We start from the raw sequence: 21,087 nt of genomic DNA on the forward strand, positions 1-21,087 counted from the left end.
AGCATGGTGAGGCAGAGACTGCAGAGAAGAGACAGCACAGTGAGGGAGAGACTGCAGAGGAGAAGGCACAGTGAGGGAGAGACTGCAGAGAGTACAGACAGCACAGTGAGGAAGAGACTGCAGAGAGTAGAGACAGCACAGTGAGGGAGAGACTGCAGAGAGTACAGACAGCACAGTGAGGGAGAGACTGCAGAGAGTACAGACAGCACATTGAGGGAGAGACTGCAGAGAGTACAGACAGCACAGTGAGAGAGAGACTGCAGAGAAGAGACAGCACAGTGAGGGAGAGACTGCAGAGAAGAGACAGCACAGTGAGGGAGAGACTGCAGAGAAGAGACAGCACAGTGAGGGAGAGACTGCAGAGAGTACAGACAGCACAGTGAGGGCGAGACTGCAGAGAGTACAGACAGCACAGTGAGGGAGAGACTGCAGAGAAGAGACAGCACAGTGAGGGAGAGACTGCAGAGAAGAGACAGCACAGTGAGACTGCAGAGAAGAGGCAGCACGGTGAGGCAGAGACTGCAGAGAAGAGACAGCACAGTGAGAGAGACTGTAGAGAAGAGACAGCACAGTGAGAGAGACTGTAGAGAAGAGACAGCACAGTGAGACTGCAGAGAAGAGGCAGCACAGTGAGAGACTGTAGAAAAGAGACAGCACAGTGAGAGAGACTGTAGAGAAGAGACAGCACAGTGAGACTGTAGAGAAGAGACAGCACAGTGAGAGACTGTAGAAAAGAGACAGCACAGTGAGGGAGAGACTGCAGAGGAGACAGCACAGTGAGGGAGAGACTGCAGAGAGTACAGACAGCACAGTGAGGGAGAGACTGCAGACAAGAGACAGCACAGTGAGGGAGAGACTGCAGTGGAGACAGCACAGTGAGGGAGAGACTGCAGAGAGTAGAGACAGCACAGTGAGGAAGAGACTGCAGAGAGTAGAGACAGCACAGTGAGGAAGAGACTGCAGAGAGTAGAGACAGCACAGTGAGGGAGAGACTGCAGAGAGTACAGACAGCACAGTGAGGGAGAGACTGCAGAGAAGAGACAGCACAGTGAGAGAGAGACTGCAGAGAAGAGATAGCACAGTGAGGGAGAGACTGCAGAGAAGAGACAGCACAGTGAGAGATACTGCACAGAAGAGACAGCACAGTGAGACTGCAGAGAAGAGACAGCACAGTGAGAGAGATTGCAGAGAAGAGACAGCACAGTAAGACTGCAGAGAAGAGACAGCATAGTGAGAGACTGCTTAGAGTAGACAGCATAGTGAGAGACTGCTTAGAGTAGACAGCACAGTGAGAATGATGGCAGAGAAGAGAGCACAGTGAGAGAGACTGCGGAGAAGAGACAGCACAGTGAGAGAGACTGTAGAGAAGAGACAGCACAGTGAGACTGTAGAGAAGAGACAGCACAGTGAGAGAAGAGACAACATGAGACAGATATTGACACTACTAAGATAGTAGAGCTGCTGCACATGTGAATTAGAGACTGCTGGAAAGACACAGTATAAACAGAGAAGTTATCAGAAGAGAGAGCAGTCCTTCCGCTGACCTGAGAGAGTAGGAGGAGACAGCCTCACCCAGAAACAGAGAGAGATCGAGAAGAAGATCAAACTACAGCACGAGGACAGAGACACCTGCAACATGATTCAGAGACAGCTCAACAGAATGAGACAGCTGGCCACCCATGGTCCAGGCAGGTAAGTGTCTCCTGGGTCACATACAGTACAGTAAGGTGATCAGAGCAGTCCCTCAGGTATCTCTGTGACACAGTCCTTTACTCACTCTCTATGTATCTGTGTATTATACATATATTATATATATATATATATATATATATATATATATATATATAAATGACTATGTATGTCTGTGTTTGTGACTGTATGTATGACTGTCTGTCTGTACTATATGTATAACTGTCTATGTATGTATGACTGTATGTATGTATGACTGTATTACTGTCTCTATGACTGTATGTATGTATGACTGTATTACTGTCTCTATGACTGTATGTATGTATGACTGTATGTATGTATGACTATGTATGTCTGTACTGTATGTATATATATATGTATGACTGTCTGTATGTACTGTATGACTATGTATGTCTGTACTGTATGTATGTATATATGTATGACTATGTATGTCTGTACTGTATGTATGACTGTCTATGTATGTATATATGACTGTGTGTGTGTGACTGTATGTATGACTGTCTGTACTATATGTATGACTGTCTATGTATGTATGACTGTATGTATGTATGACTGTCTCTATGACTGTATGTATGTATGACTGTCTCTATGACTGTATGTATGTATGACTGTATGTATGACTGTATGTATGACTGTCTATGACTGTATGTATGTCTGTACTGTATGTATGACTGTCTATGTATGTATATATGTATGACTGTATGTATGACTGTATGTATGACTGTATGTATGACTGTATGTACTGTATGACTATGTATGTCTGTACTGTATGTATGTATATATGTATGACTGTATTTATGTGTTATATATATAAATATGTATGACTGTCTGTATGTACTGTATGACTATGTATGTCTGTACTGTATGTATGACTGTCTATGTATGTATATATGTATGACTGTGTGTGTGACTGTATGTATGACTATGTATGTATGTATATATGACTGTATGACTGTCTCTATGACTGTATGTATGACTGTATGTATGTATATATGTATGACTGTATGTCTGTACTGTATGTATGACTGTCTATGTATGTATGTATGTATGTATGTATGACTGTCTGTCTGTACTGTATGTATGACTGTCTATGTATGTATATATGACTGTATGACTGTCTCTATGACTGTATGTATGTATGACTGTCTATGTATGTATATATGTATGTATGACTGTATGTATGACTGTCTATGTATGTATATATGTATGACTGTCTGTCTGTGACTGTATGTATGTATGACTGTATGTATTACTGTCTATGTATGTATGTATATATGTATGACTGTGTGTGACTGTATGTATGACTGTATGTTTGACTGTCTGTATATATGTATGACTGTATGTATGACTGTGTATGTATGTATTTATATATGTATGACTGTCTGTCTGTGTGTGACTGTATGTATGACTGTCTATGTATGTATATATGTATGACTGTATGTATGACTGTCTATGTATGTATGTATGACTGTCTCTATGACTGTATGTATGACTGTCTATGTATGTATATATGTATGACTGTATGTATGACTGTCTGTCTGTGTGTAACTGTATGTATATACAGTCAGGTGCATAAATATTGGGACATTGACAGAATGTTCATATTTTGGCCTCTATTCACCACAATGGCTTTGAAATGAAACAAACAAGATGTGCTTTACCTGCAGACTTTCAGATTTAATTTGAGGGTAATTACATCTAAATCAGGTGAACGGTGTAGGACAGAGGTTTTCAACCGCTGTGCCAAGGCACAGTAGTATGCCGCGGGTGGTTGTGAGGTGTGCCGCAGCGCTAGAGCTGCCGGTCACATTAAAGAGCTGCGGCCCGGGCAGCGCTGCCACTGAGCTCCTCTAGGAGGCTCAGGGGCACGCCCGGGCCGTGACCTGCCTGAACGCGGCAGTGTGACATCACAGGTCATGCATGCGCGTTGCCTGTCTGGCCTGCCTGCCCGCCCCAACAGAGTCTCAGCCAGTACTTCTCTCCTTCCCGCCTGCGACCAGGCAGTATTCCAACCTTCGCCAGCGGTTAGCCACCCCTTCACTAACTCCTGCCTGCGGCCAACCAGTACTACCCGCCAGCGACCAACCACCCCTTCTCTCCCACCCGCCCGTGGCCAGCCAGTACATCTCTCCCTCCAGCGGCCAGGAAGCCTTTTCCTCCTAGCCTCCCGCGACCAGCCAGCCACTGCTGACAGCTCTGCACCGTGGGGGTCTATGTTAATTTTTTTCTGTGGGGGCCTATGTTTTTTTTTTTTCTGTGGGGGCTAATGTATGTGTGTGTTATATCTTTGGGGCCATTGTATGTGTGCTTTATTCCTGTGAAGGCCAATGCGTGTTTTTTTATGTGAGAGCCAATGTGTATGTTTTTGCATAGGTCGCGCACGCCGCATCGCCGGATGGTGTGCCTTGGCAATTTTAAAATCTTGCCTAGTGTGCCTCGAGTTGAAAAAGGTTGAAAATCACTGGTGTAGGAATTACAACGGTTTCTATATGTGCCTCCCACTTTTTAAGGGGCCAAAAGTAGTGGGACAAACTAAACAATCCTAAATCTAACTTTCACTTTTTAATACTTTGTTGCAAATCCTTTGCAGGCAATTACAGCCTGAAGTCTGGAACGCATAGACATCACCAGACGCTGGGTTTCATCCCTGGTGATGCTCTGGCAGGCCTCTACTGCAAATGTCTTCAGTTCCTGCTTGTTCTTGGGGCATTTTCCCTTCAGTTTTGTCTTCATCAAGTGAAATGCATGCTCAATCGGATTCAGGTCAGGGGATTGACTTGGCCATTGCATAACATTCCACTTTTTAGCCTTAAAAAACTCTTTGGTTGCTTTTGCAGCATGCTTCGGGTCATTGTCCATCTGCACTGTGAAGCGCCGTCCAATGAGTTCTGAAGCATTTGACTGAATATGAGCATATAATATTGCCCGAAACACTTCAGAATTCATTCTGCTTTTATCAGCAGTCACATCATCAATAAATACAAGGGAACCAGTTCCATTGGCAGCCATAAATGCCCACGCCATGACACTACCACCACCATGCTTCACTGATGAGGTGGTATGTTTTGGATCATGAGCAGTTCCTTTCCTTCTCCATACTCTTCTCTTCCCATTACTCTGGTACAAGTTGATCTTTGTCTCATCTGTCCATAGGATGTTGTTTCATAACTGTAATGGCTTTTTTAGATGTTGTTTGGCAAACTCTAATCTGGTCTTCCTGTTTTTGAGGCTCACCAATGGTTTACATCTTGTGGTGAACCCTCTATATTCACTCTTGTGAAGTCTTCTCTTGATTGTTGACTTTGACACATATACACCTACCTCCTGGAGAGTGTTCTTGATTTGGCCAACTGTTGTGAAGGGGTTTTTCTTCACCAGGGAAATAATTCTTCTGTCATCCACCACAGTTGTTTTCCGTGGTCTTCCGGGTCTTTTGGTGTTGCTGAGCTCTCCAGTGTGTTCTTTCTTTTTAAGAATGTTCCAAACAGTTGATCTGGCCACACCTAATGTTTTTGCTATCTCTCTGATGGGTTTGTTTTGACTTTTCAGCCTAATGATGGCTTGCTTCACTGATAGTGACAGCTCTTTGGATCTCATATTGAGAATCGACAGCAACTGTTTCCAAATGCAAATGTCACACCTAGAATCAACTCCAGACCTTTTACCTGCTTAATTGATAATGAAATAACGAGGGAATAGCCCACACCTGTCCATGAAATAGCTTTTGAGTTGATAGTCCCATTACTTTTGGCCCCTTAAAAAGTGGGAGGCACATATAGAAACCGTTGTAATGTATGACTGTCTGTATATATGTATGACTGTCTATGTATGTATGACTGTATGTATGGCTGTCTGTATGTATTGACTATGTATGTATATATGTATGACTGTATGTATGTATATATGTATGACTGTCTGTATATATGTATGACTGTATGTATATATATATATATATATATGTGTGACTGTATGTATGTATGTATGACTGTATATATGTATGACTGTCTATGTATGTATGTATATATGTATGACTGTATATATGTATGACTGTATGTGTTACTGTATGTGTTACTGTATGTATGGCTGTCTGTATGTATTGACTATGTATGTATGACTATATATGTATGACTGTCTATGTATGACTGTATATATGTATGACTGTATATATGTATGACTATGTATGTATATATGTATGACTGTCTGTATGTATATATATATATATATATATACATACATACATACAATGTGTGACTGTATGTATGACTGTATATATGTATGACTGTCTATGTATGTATGTATATATGTATGACTGTCTGTATATATGTATGACTGTATGTGTGACTGTCTGTTTGTGTGACTGTATGTATTACTGTCTGTATGTATGACTGTATATATGTATGACTGTCTATGTATGTATATATGTATGTCTGTATGTATGACTGGCTATGTATGTATATATGTATGACTGTATATATGTATGTATATATGTATGACTGTATGTATATATATATATATATGTGTGACTATGTATGTATGACTGTATATATGTATGACTGTATATATGTATATATGTATGACTGTCTGTATATATGTATGACTATATGTGTGACTGTATGTATGTCTGTATGTATGTATGACTGTCTATGTATGTATGTATGTCTGTATGTATGACTGGCTATGTATGTATGACTGGCTATGTATGTATGTATGACTGTATGTATGTATATATGTATGTCTGTATGTATGACTGGCTATGTATGTATGTATGACTGTATGTATGACTGTCTATGTATGTATATATGTATGTCTGTATGTATGACTGGCTATGTATGTATGTATGACTGTCTGTATGTATAACTGTATGTATGACTGGCTACGTATGTGTGACTGTATGTATGTATGTATGACTGTCTGTATGTATAACATATAGATATATAGCTATGCACATACACTTGGAGAAAACACATGCCATTACATGTAGTAATAGTTACTAAGAGGAGCCACTTCCCTCTTTTTTAACCAGACACCTCTGTCACCATTATTTAACATTAATCTCCTCCTACAAAAAGTTTTTATTCAGCTCCATATAACCATAACCAGCTCAACGTGTCCCAGACCTGAGACTATCAAGTAACTAAACTACCTTTACCCACGATGCAGAGGTTAAAGTACAGATTGGAGTATATTGGCGTGAATCTTACATATACTTACAGCATAGACGTGCAGCTTACACGGTACACACATAATACCAGAAATACCTGTGTAACTTCTATGTCATATACACAGATGGGATTATTCACTTTTACTTCATTATATAGCTGTCTATGTGGTAATGTAATCACTAAATACACCAATGTACCTATACATAAAGGTATAGTACATTACACAGTGTTACCCTTCCATTCTACTGCAGCTGTCATATCAGTATCTAACACATCTGTCCTGGCGGAATCATTCATGTGTCAGCCATTTTACTTGCTGTCTGCTCCATGTATGACTTCACCAATCCATACTGTCCATTTGTTACACAGCAAGGGGTAAATTCACTAAGATGGGAGTTCTATTAAGAAGTGATGTTGCCCATAGCAACCAATCATATTCCAGGTATTATCTTATAGAAGGTGCTAGATAAATGAGAAGTAGAATCTGATTGGCTGCTATGGACAATATCACTTCTTAATAGAACTTCCATCTAAGTGAATTTACCCCCAAGTCTGCAAAGCTGTCACTCACACACAGCCTGCTGCAGAATGAATGACAGACGTTTATATTGTCATATATTCTTCAGCGTAGTCATAGACAGCATTTATAAATAGTGATGCCCAGTACTGGCTTTTCTTGCTCTTATAGGCCCCCATTTATTAATGATCAATGCGATCAGGTCATGCCAGTAGTGCCCATGATCGCAATGCAAGAAGCGATCCTATCGGCCGGATGTATCATCGGGGACATAAGGGACACAGGTTTCGAAAGGATCCCGTCCCTGCAATGTCTCCGGAGAGCTGCCGGCCAGTGCAGGGGGTGCTGTGCATGCGCAGCTGCCATAGCCAGGGAGGGTTTCGGCAGAACCCTTCGCCGGCTAATTATGCACGGTGTAGCCCATAGGGGGCCAATATCGGGATGCATCACATTCCGGATATTGGTAAATTTGGCAGCATTGTATCCCCTATAGAAACCTATGGGAGAGGCGGCTGCCAGCGGGAATGCAGGGATCACAGCAGGTATCGGTTCCTCCTTAATACATCCAGGGATAATACTTAATATTTGAGGTAACCACCCGAAAACGGGTGTTTTCGGAGATTATACCTCAAATAAACTTTGATAAATGGGCTCCTAAGACCTTTGTGCATGCACGTATTTATCTCTAATGCTGGGCATACACTATACACTTATCTGTCACATATCTGTCTGTCTATCACTAATGCTGGGTATACACTATACACTTATCTGTCACATATCTGTCTGTCTATCACTAATGCTGGGTATACACTATACACTGATCTGTCACATATCTGTCTGTCTATCACTAATGCTGGGCATACACTATACACTTATCTGTCACATATCTGTCTATCACTAATGCTGGGCATACACTATACACTTATCTGTCACATATCTGTCTATCACTAATGCTGGGTATACACTATACACATATCTGTCTATCACTAATGCTGGGCATACACTATACACTTATCTGTCACATATCTGTCTGTCTATCACTAATGCTGGGTATACACTATACATTTATCTGTCACATCTGTCACTAATGCTGGGCATACACTATACACTGATCTGTCACATATCTGTCTGTCTATCACTAATGCTGGGCATACACTATATACTTATCTGTCACATATCTGTCTATCACTAATGCTGGGCATACACTATACACTTATCTGTCACATATCTATCTATCACTAATGCTGGGCATACACTATACACTGATCTGTCACATATCTGTCTGTCTATCACTAATGCTGGGCATACACTATATACTTATCTGTCACATATCTGTCTATCACTAATGCTGGGCATACACTATACACTTATCTGTCACATATCTGTCTATCACTAATGCTGGGTATACACTACACTTATCTGTCACATATCTGTCTGTCACTAATGCTGGGTATACACTATACACTTATCTGTCACATATCTGTCTATCACTAATACTGGGCATACACTATATACACTTATCTGTCACATATCTATCTGTCTATCACTAATGCTGGGCATACACTATACACTTATCTGTCACATATCTGTCTATCACTAATGCTGGGTATACACTATACACTTATCTGTCACATATCAGTCTATCACTAATGCTGGGTATACACTATACACTTATCTGTCACATATCTGTCTATCACTAATACTGGGCATACACTATATACACTTATCTGTCACATATCTGTCTAATCTGGCTGGTTCTAATAAAAATCTGGAAGTGCATGGGAGAAAATGACAACAGACCATTTGCTCACAAACCCTGAATTCAGGCAAATTGCTTAAATCAAACACATGTAACTTTTTTTTATTGTCCGTTTTCAAGGGTTTTGGACCATAAGGTTAATTGTCATTTGCTCCCATATATTACCACGTTTTCATTCCAACCAGCCAGACTGGACAGATATGTGACAGATAAGTGTATAGTGTATGCCCAGCATTAGTGATAGACAGATATGTGTATAGTGTATGCCCAGCATTAGTGATAGACAGATATGTGACAAATAAGTGTATAGTGTATGCCCTGCATTAGTGACAGATAAATGTATAGTGTATGCCCAGCATTAGTGACAGATGTGACAGATAAATGTATAGTGTATACCCAGCATTAGTGATAGACAGACAGATATGTGACAGATAAGTGTATAGTGTATGCCCAGCATTAGTGATAGACAGATATGTGTATAGTGTATGCCCAGCATTAGTGATAGACAGATATGTGACAGATAAGTGTATAGTGTATACCCAGCATTAGTGATAGACAGATATGTGACCGATAAGTGTATAGTGTATACCCAGCATTAGTGATAGACAGATATGTGACAGATAAGTGTATAGTGTATGCCCAGCATTAGTGATAGACAGATATGTGTATAGTGTATGCCCAGCATTAGTGATAGACAGATATGTGTATAGTGTATGCCCAGCATTAGTGATAGACAGATATGTGACAGATAAGTATATAGTGTATGCCCAGCATTAGTGATAGACAGATATGTGACAGATAAGTGTATAGTGTATGCCCAGCATTAGTGATAGACAGATATGTGACAAATAAGTGTATAGTGTATGCCCTGCATTAGTGACAGATAAATGTATAGTATATACCCAGCATTAGTGATAGACAGATATGTGACAGATAAGTATATAGTGTATACCCAGCATTAGTAATAGACAGACTGATATGTGACAGATAAGTGTATAGCCAGCATTAGTGATAGACAGATATGTGACAGATAAGTGTATAGTGTATACCCAGCATTAGTGATAGACAGATATGTGACAGATAAGTGTATAGTGTATACCCAGCATTAGTGATAGACAGATATGTGACAGATAAGTGTATAGTGTATGCCCAGCATTAGTGATTGACAGATATGTGACAGATAAATGTATAGTGTATGCCCAGCATTAGTGACAGATAAGTGTATAGTGTATGCCCAGCATTAGTGACAGATAAGTGTATAGTGTATACCCAGCATTAGTGATAGACAGACAGATATGTGACAGATAAGTGTATAGTGTATACCCAGCATTAGTGATAGACAGATATGTGACAGATAAGTATATAGTGTATACCCAGCATTAGTGATAGACAGACAGATATGTGACAGATAAGTGTATAGTGTATGCCCAGCATTAGTGATAGACAGATATATGACAGATAAGTGTATAGTGTATACCCAGCATTAGTGATAGACAGACAGATAAGTGTATGGTGTATACCCAGCATTAGTGATAGACAGATAGATATGTGACAGATAAGTGTATATAGTGTATGCCCAGTATTAGTGATAGACAGATATGTGTATAGTGTATGCCCAGCATTAGTGATAGACAGATATGTGTATAGTGTATGCCCAGCATTAGTGACAGATAAGTGTATAGTGTATGCCCAGCATTAGTGATAGATAAGTGTATAGTGTATGCCCTGCATTAGTGACAGATAAGTGTATAGTGTATGCCCAGCATTAGTGATAGACAGATATGTGTATAGTGTATGCCCAGCATTAGTGATAGACAGATATGTGTATAGTGTATGCCCAGCATTAGTGACAGATAAGTGTATAGTGTATGCCCAGCATTAGTGATAGATAAGTGTATAGTGTATGCCCTGCATTAGTGACAGATAAGTGTATAGTGTATGCCCAGCATTAGTGATAGACAGATATGTGTATAGTGTATGCCCAGCATTAGTGATAGACAGATATGTGACAGATAAGTGTATAGTGTATACCCAGCATTAGTGATAGACAGATATGTGACAGATAAGTGTATAGTGTATACCCAGCATTAGTGATAGACAGATATGTGACAGATAAGTGTATAGTGTATGCCCAGCATTAGTGACAGATAAATGTATAGTGTATGCCCAGCATTAGTGATAGACAGATATGTGTATAGTGTATGCCCAGCATTAGTGATAGACAGATGTGTATAGTGTATGCCCAGCATTAGTGATAGACAGATATGTGACAGATAAATGTATAGTATATACCCAGCATTAGTGATAGACAGATATGTGACAGATATGTGTATAGTGTATGCCCAGCATTAGTGATAGACAGATATGTGACAGATAAGTGTATAGTGTATACCCAGCATTAGTGATAGACAGATATGTGACAGATAAGTGTATAGTGTATACCCAGCATTAGTGATAGACAGATATGTGACAGATAAGTGTATAGTGTATGCCCAGCATTAGTGATAGACAGATATGTGTATAGTGTATGCCCAGCATTAGTGATAGACAGATATGTGTATAGTGTATGCCCAGCATTAGTGATAGACAGATATGTGACAGATAAGTATATAGTGTATGCCCAGCATTAGTGATAGACAGATATGTGACAGATAAGTGTATAGTGTATGCCCAGCATTAGTGATAGACAGATATGTGACAAATAAGTGTATAGTGTATGCCCTGCATTAGTGACAGATAAATGTATAGTATATACCCAGCATTAGTGATAGACAGATATGTGACAGATAAGTATATAGTGTATACCCAGCATTAGTAATAGACAGACTGATATGTGACAGATAAGTGTATAGCCAGCATTAGTGATAGACAGATATGTGACAGATAAGTGTATAGTGTATACCCAGCATTAGTGATAGACAGATATGTGACAGATAAGTGTATAGTGTATACCCAGCATTAGTGATAGACAGATATGTGACAGATAAGTGTATAGTGTATGCCCAGCATTAGTGATTGACAGATATGTGACAGATAAATGTATAGTGTATGCCCAGCATTAGTGACAGATAAGTGTATAGTGTATGCCCAGCATTAGTGACAGATAAGTGTATAGTGTATACCCAGCATTAGTGATAGACAGACAGATATGTGACAGATAAGTGTATAGTGTATACCCAGCATTAGTGATAGACAGATATGTGACAGATAAGTATATAGTGTATACCCAGCATTAGTGATAGACAGACAGATATGTGACAGATAAGTGTATAGTGTATGCCCAGCATTAGTGATAGACAGATATATGACAGATAAGTGTATAGTGTATACCCAGCATTAGTGATAGACAGACAGATAAGTGTATGGTGTATACCCAGCATTAGTGATAGACAGATAGATATGTGACAGATAAGTGTATATAGTGTATGCCCAGTATTAGTGATAGACAGATATGTGTATAGTGTATGCCCAGCATTAGTGATAGACAGATATGTGTATAGTGTATGCCCAGCATTAGTGACAGATAAGTGTATAGTGTATGCCCAGCATTAGTGATAGATAAGTGTATAGTGTATGCCCTGCATTAGTGACAGATAAGTGTATAGTGTATGCCCAGCATTAGTGATAGACAGATATGTGTATAGTGTATGCCCAGCATTAGTGATAGACAGATATGTGTATAGTGTATGCCCAGCATTAGTGACAGATAAGTGTATAGTGTATGCCCAGCATTAGTGATAGATAAGTGTATAGTGTATGCCCTGCATTAGTGACAGATAAGTGTATAGTGTATGCCCAGCATTAGTGATAGACAGATATGTGTATAGTGTATGCCCAGCATTAGTGATAGACAGATATGTGACAGATAAGTGTATAGTGTATACCCAGCATTAGTGATAGACAGATATGTGACAGATAAGTGTATAGTGTATACCCAGCATTAGTGATAGACAGATATGTGACAGATAAGTGTATAGTGTATGCCCAGCATTAGTGACAGATAAATGTATAGTGTATGCCCAGCATTAGTGATAGACAGATATGTGTATAGTGTATGCCCAGCATTAGTGATAGACAGATGTGTATAGTGTATGCCCAGCATTAGTGATAGACAGATATGTGACAGATAAATGTATAGTATATACCCAGCATTAGTGATAGACAGATATGTGACAGATAAGTGTATAGTGTATACCCAGCATTAGTGATAGACAGATATGTGACAGATAAGTGTATAGTGTATACCCAGCATTAGTGATAGACAGATATGTGACAGATAAGTGTATAGTGTATGCCCAGCATTAGTGACAGATAAATGTATAGTGTATGCCCAGCATTAGTGATAGACAGATATGTGTATAGTGTATGCCCAGCATTAGTGATAGACAGATATGTGACAGATAAATGTATAGTATATACCCAGCATTAGTGATAGACAGATATGTGACAGATAAGTATATAGTGTATACCCAGCATTAGTAATAGACAGACTGATATGTGACAGATAAGTGTATAGCCAGCATTAGTGATAGACAGATATGTGACAGATAAGTGTATAGTGTATGCCCAGCATTAGTGACAGATAAATGTATAGTGTATACCCAGCATTAGTGATAGACAGATATGTGACAGATAAATGTATAGTGTATACCCAGCATTAGTGATAGACAGATATGTGACAGATAAGTGTATAGTGTATGCCCAGCATTAGTGATAGACAGATATGTGACAGATAAGTGTATAGTGTATGCCCAGCATTAGTGATAGACAGATATGTGACAGATAAGTGTATAGTGTATGCCCAGCATTAGTGATAGACAGACAGATATGTGACAGATAAGTGTATAGTGTATGCCCAGCATTAGTGATAGACAGATATGTGACAGATAAATGTATAGTGTATACCCAGCATTAGTGATAGACAGATATGTGACAGATAAGTGTATAGTGTATGCCCAGCATTAGTGACAGATAAATGTATAGTGTATGCCCAGCATTAGTGATAGACAGATATGTGTATAGTGTATGCCCAGCATTAGTGATAGACAGATGTGTATAGTGTATGCCCAGCATTAGTGATAGACAGATATGTGACAGATAAATGTATAGTATATACCCAGCATTAGTGATAGACAGATATGTGACAGATAAGTATATAGTGTATACCCAGCATTAGTAATAGACAGACTGATATGTGACAGATAAGTGTATAGCCAGCATTAGTGATAGACAGATATGTGACAGATAAGTGTATAGTGTATGCCCAGCATTAGTGACAGATAAATGTATAGTGTATACCCAGCATTAGTGATAGACAGATATGTGACAGATAAATGTATAGTGTATACCCAGCATTAGTGATAGACAGACAGATATGTGACAGATAAGTGTATAGTGTATGCCCAGCATTAGTGATAGACAGATATGTGACAGATAAATGTATAGTGTATACCCAGCATTAGTGATAGACAGATATGTGACAGATAAATGTATAGTGTATACCCAGCATTAGTGATAGACAGACAGATATGTGACAGATAAGTGTATAGTGTATGCCCTGCATTAGTGACAGATAAATGTATAGTGTATACCCAGCATTAGTGATAGACAGATATGTGACAGATAAGTATATAGTGTATACCCAGCATTAGTGATAGACAGACAGATATGTGACAGATAAGTGTATAGTGTATGCCCAGCATTAGTAATAGACAGACTGATATGTGACAGATAAGTGTATAGCCAGCATTAGTGATAGACAGATATGTGACAGATAAGTGTATAGTGTATACCCAGCATTAGTGATAGACAGATATGTGACAGATAAGTGTATAGTGTATGCCCTGCATTAGTGATTGACAGATATGTGACAGATAAATGTATAGTGTATGCCCAGCATTAGTGACAGATGTGACAGATAAGTGTATAGTGTATGCCCAGCATTAGTGACAGATGTGACAGATATGTGACAGATAAGTGTATAGTGTATACCCAGCATTAGTGATAGACAGATATATGACAGATAAGTGTATAGTGTATACCCAGCATTAGTGATAGACAGACAGATATATGACAGATAAGTGTATGGTGTATACCCAGCATTAGTGATAGACAGATATGTGACAGATAAGTGTATACCCAGCATTAGTGATAGACAGACAGATATGTGACAGATAAGTGTATAGTGTATACCCAGCATTAGTGATAGACAGATATGTGACAGATAAGTATATAGTGTATACCCAGCATTAGTGATAGACAGATATGTGACTGATAAGTGTATAGTGTATGCCCAGCATTAGTGATAGACAGATATGTGACAGATAAGTGTATAGTGTATGCCCAGCATTAGTGATAGACAGATATGTGACAGATAAGTGTATAGTGTATACCCAGCATTAGTGATAGACAGACAGATATGTGACAGATAAGTGTATAGTGTATGCCCAGCATTAGTGATATACAGATATGTGACAGATAAGTGTATAGTGTATACCCAGCATTAGTGATATACAGATATGTGACAGATAAGTGTATAGTGTATGCCCAGCATTAGTGATAGACAGATATGTGACAGATAAGTGTATAGTGTATGCCCAGCATTAGTGATAGACAGATATGTGACAGATAAATGTATAGTGTATGCCCAGCATTAGTGACAGATGTGACAGATAAATGTATAGTGTATACCCAGCATTAGTGATAGACAGACAGATATGTGACAGATAAGTGTATAGTGTATGCCCAGTATTAGTGATAGACAGTTATATGACAGATAAGTGTATAGTGTATAGCCAGCATTAGTAATAGACAGACTGATATGTGACAGATAAGTGTATAGCCAGCATTAGTGATAGACAGATATGTGACAGGTAAGTGTATAGGGTATGCCCAGCATTAGTGATTGACAGATATATGACAGATAAGTGTATGGTGTATACCCAGCATTAGTGATAGACAGACAGATATGTGACACATAAGTGTATAGTGTATGCCCAGCATTAGTGATAGACAGATATGTGACAGATAAGTGTATAGTGTATGCCCTGCATTAGTGACAGATAAATGTATAGTGTATGCCCAGCATTAGTGATAGACAGACAGATATGTGACAGATAAGTGTATAGTGTATACCCAGCATTAGTGATAGACAGATATGTGACAGATAAGTATATAGTGTATACCCAGCATTAGTGATAGACAGACAGATATGTGACAGATAAGTGTATAGTGTATACCCAGCATTAGTGATAGACAGATATGTGACAGATAAGTGTATAGTGTATGCCCCGCATTAGTGATAGGCAGATATATGACAGATAAGTGTATAGTGTATACCCAGCATTAGTGATAGACAGACAGATATATGACAGATAAGTGTATGGTGTATACCCAGCATTAGTGGTAGACAGATATGTGACAGATAAGTGTATACCCAGCATTAGTGATAGACAGACAGATATATGACAGATAAGTGTATAGTGTATACCCAGCATTAGTGATAGACAGATATGTGACAGATAAGTGTATAGTGTATGCCCAGCATTAGTGATAGACAGATATGTGACAGATAAGTGTATAGTGTATGCCCAGCATTAGTGATAGACAGATATGTGACAGATAAGTGTATAGTGTATACCCAGCATTAGTGATAGACAGATATGTGACAGATAAGTGTATAGTGTATACCCAGCATTAGTGATATACAGATATGTGACAGATAAGTGTATAGTGTATGCCCAGCATTAGTGATAGACAGATATGTGACAGATAAGTGTATAGTGTATACCTAAGTGTATAGTGTATGCCCAGCATTAGTGATAAACAGACAGATATGTGACAGATAAGTGTATAGTGTATACCCAGCATTAGTGATAGACTGATATGTGACAGATAAGTGTATAGTGTGTATACCCAGCATTAGTGATAGACAGATATGTGACAGATAAGTGTATAGTGTATGCCCAGCATTAGTGATAGACAGATATGTGACAGATAAGTGTATAGTGTATACCCAGCATTAGTGATAGACAGATATGTGACAGATAAGTGTATAGTGTATGCCCAGCATTAGTGACAGACAGATATGTGACAGATAAGTGTATAGTGTATGCCCAGCATTAGTGATAGACAGATATGTGACAGATAAGTGTATAGTGTATACCCAGCATTAGTGATAGACAGATAAGTGTATAGTGTATGCCCAGCATTAGTGACAGACAGATATGTGACAGATAAGTGTATAGTGTATGCCCAGCATTAGTGATAGACAGATATGTGACAGATAAGTGTATAGTGTATGCCCAGCATTAGTGATAGACAGATATGTGACAGATAAGTGTATAGTGTATACCCAGCATTAGTGATAGACAGATATGTGACAGATAAGTGTATAGTGTATGCCCAGTATTAGTGATAGACAGATATGTGACAGATAAGTGTATAGTGTATACCCAGCATTAGTGATAGACAGATATGTGAGAGATAAGTGTATAGTGTATGCCCAGCATTAGTGATAGACAGATATGTGACAGATAAGTGTATAGTGTATACCCAGCATTAGTGATAGACAGATATGTGAGAGATAAGTGTATAGTGTATACCCAGCATTAGTGATAGACAGATATGTGACAGATAAGTGTATAGTGTATGCCCAGCATTAGTGATAGACAGATATGTGACAAATAAGTGTATAGTGTATGCCCAGCATTAGTGATAGACAGATATGTGACAAATAAGTGTATAGTGTATGCCCAGCATTAGTGACAAATAAGTGTATAGTGTATGCCCAGCATTAGTGACAAATAAGTGTATAGTGTATGCCCAGCATTAGTGACAAATAAGTGTATAGTGTATGCCCAGCATTAGTGATAGATAGATATGTGACAGATAAGTGTATAGTGTATGCCCAGCATTAGTGATAGACAGATATGTGACAGATAAGTGTATAGTGTATACCCAGCATTAGTGATAGACAGACAGATACAGGCTTGGACTGGGCTGCCGGGAATTCGGGGTATTCCCCGGTGGGCCCCAGTGATTTATAGCCACGCCCACTATTGCGGGAGGGCGTGGCTTAACCCCTGTAACTGGCGCTGTGTTTATTTTTTTTGTCAGCGTGGGCGGTGATCGGTGGGTGGTCAGGGGCCCGCGGGTGATGTGTTCCGGCGGGCTATGTGCAGCAGGCGGTGGGCGGTGCATTGTAAACTGGGGCCAGCCTCTAACACCACTGACTCCTTCATCCGGAATCAGTGGTGATGTCACGGGGGCGGAGCTTAAGCTCCGCTGTTACTATCTCTGGATGCGGCGGCGGCGGCTGGAGGAGGGGAGGGTAGAGGGAGGGGGCGGGCCGCGGGCATCTCTCGATGGCTTACCTTCCACTAGCTGCTGCTGCTAAGGCTCAGCTACATGATGCCAGCGGTGGTGACGTCAGGGGGAGGGGCGAGGAGAAGCGGGCTGAACCTTCAGTGATTACATCAGCAGGGGGAGGAGCACAGACACAGGAGCCTGGGACACAGCACTGACCACAGTCACAGTTACACCCAAGCTCAGCAGACTGGAAGGCAAAATAAACTAATCCAATAAGGTAATTATTGGAATTACTGGAAATATTTGATTTTATATTTACAGTACTTGGCTGGTTCTGAATAATGCAAGCAGCCAGTGCCACATACAGGCAACATCAGATCACACTCTGGGCCTGATTCAGAGCCAGACGCTCTTTGAGAGCGCTCACTCTGAATCAGGGCGTCCCTTTTTTTAAAAAAAAAAACGGCCTCCTGGCCGCTCGCATAGCTGTTTATGCGAGCGGCCAGGTAATGGTCTCGATGGTCAAGACCATCGCGACCAATGGGCTCCGGCATGCGCATGCGCAGTGGGGGACCATCGACCCGCTTGCGAGTGCTGTGCGCTCGCGAGCGGGTCTGAATCAGGCCCTCTGATCACACTCTGTCTATGCTTGCTGACATGCACTTTCAATGTGTCTCCCGAAATTATAATAAATTAAAAAGAATTAACAAAACGGTAATGTAAAAGTTTGTGTCAGCAAGCATAGACAGGGCCTAGTTAGGGCTTGTGTGGGCCCTGGGGCAGCTTGGTTGTGGGGGCCCCCACCAACAAAATTGATTATGCAATCTTATTTTATAGATGTATTACTTAAAAATACAAGTGGACCAATTGGTGTATTATTAAGTTGTGCACAGGGTATTGCAAACAGTCAATGTGTCAGCAATAATATCTATTTATTATTTATATAGTGCACACATAGGGCCTGATTCAGCAAGGATCGTTATTCTGCTAATATGCACGCTGCGCAGTTGCTAATATCATCGGGGATATGTAAATGTTTGCAATCACATTGTGATCACAGCTCAACATAAGGACGCCCACTTCCCCTTACATCCGTATACTTGGCCAACATAGCAAAACAATCAGTAACATCGGACCCAAACATACAGTTAAGGCAGGTCAGACCTCACTCAGGAATTGCTAATTCAGCGTACGCTATCAGGCCTCAGGCTGCATATGGTATTGTAGTGGATAATTTATGCGCGCCCCTGCTACGGTGTTGCAATGCACTGGCACACCTGCATTCGTCCGACCACCCTCCCCGTCACCACCCACAAACGGCACTTCCTGTCAATCACTCTGCTATGGGTCTGCGTAGCCTCTGCAGACGCAGTTCTCATTGCAATTGCTAATTCGCGCGCTGCGATGCATATGCAGTGTGGAAACATTGGCAGAGTGCGTGCGTTCTCTCCTTTGCATTCCTTGCTGAATCAGGCCCATATGCCACAGCGCTTTACAGAGAATATTTGGCCTTTCACGTCAGTCCCTGTCCCACTGGATCTTAAAATCTATATTCCCTACCACATGTACATGCACACTAGGGTTAATTGTTTGGATTGCAGGAGGAAATCGGAGGACACACACACACAAGCAAGGGGACAACATGCAAATTCCACCAGTTAGGGCCATGGAGGGGATTAAACCCAGAGGTGTAGCGTGTAGTCAAGGCGTCCGGAGCATGCCTATGTAACAGCCCCCCCGCCTCCTTTGAACTGTATTTCACCAAAGAGGGCATGGCTAGCATGTTAGACTAATTTGAGGTGTAAGAATAAACTATAGTCTACCCTCTTCTGCTATATAATAAACAAACATAATATTGTTTAATCAGATTATAATTTACATGTTATGAGTGAGACAAATCCATATGTTATGATATTATGATAAATGCACTTTTACATAGGACATTGCAAAATAAAGAAAAGTTCTAAGGATGGTTGTTGCCAGATCCAAGTTGGAGAAAGGACCATTCTGTAGTATTCTCTGTGCCTCCCCATTTTGTATTATGTAGCATTTTGCCCTTGTCTCCATTTTGTTTTATGTAGTACCCCCTCCCCTCTCATTTTGTATTATGTATTGAACTGTATTTACCCCCTTCTACCCACCCATATACATTTTCCAAACAGATTAAGGGTCTCATTCAGAGCTGGTCGCAAGCGCCGATGCGCTCGCAACCGGGTCGATGGTCCCCACAGAGCATGCGCACGACGGAGCCGGCTCCGTCGTGCGCATGCGTGAGACCCGGCTAGCGACGGGCACTCCGTCGCTAGGGGTCTTGTTGCAGACGGGGCGAGCTGTCAATGTTGAGTGACAGCTCGCCCCGTTTACTGGGCGGGCCGGGGGCGTGCCTGGCCAAACGGAGGCATTCCAGTCGGAACGCTTGCCGTTTGGGGGCGGCCCCACTGACATCATTGATGATGATGATGTCAGTGGGGAACTTCCTGCTCAAACAGAGCAGGAAGTTCCCTGGGGCTTACGAGAGCCCAGACCCAACCTTAGGTTCTGGTCATAAGCCCCGATGGTCGCGTTGGTGATGACCATCGCGACCATCACCCTGGTCGGTCGCTAGAGTTGTGGGCGGTAACCACAGCCTA

General features: G+C 40.6%; 1 protein-coding gene across 1 annotated transcript in view; it reads left to right on the forward strand.

The window, feature by feature from the left end:
- The first annotated feature begins 1,550 nt into the window (after positions 1-1,550).
- Positions 1,551-21,087, forward strand: part of SH3BP1 (SH3 domain binding protein 1) — a 263,120-nt gene continuing 243,583 nt past the window's right edge. Inside the window, exon 1 of the mRNA XM_088463396.1 lies at positions 1,551-1,692. Within this exon, the coding sequence (XP_088319522.1) occupies positions 1,637-1,692 (56 nt within the window). The 5' untranslated portion in view covers positions 1,551-1,636. The remainder of the gene's footprint in view (positions 1,693-21,087) is intronic.

This window comes from Taudactylus pleione, unplaced genomic scaffold (genome assembly GCF_031769625.1).
Source record: "Taudactylus pleione unplaced genomic scaffold, aTauple2 ptg001353l, whole genome shotgun sequence".
Classification (NCBI taxonomy): Eukaryota; Metazoa; Chordata; class Amphibia; order Anura; family Myobatrachidae; genus Taudactylus; species Taudactylus pleione.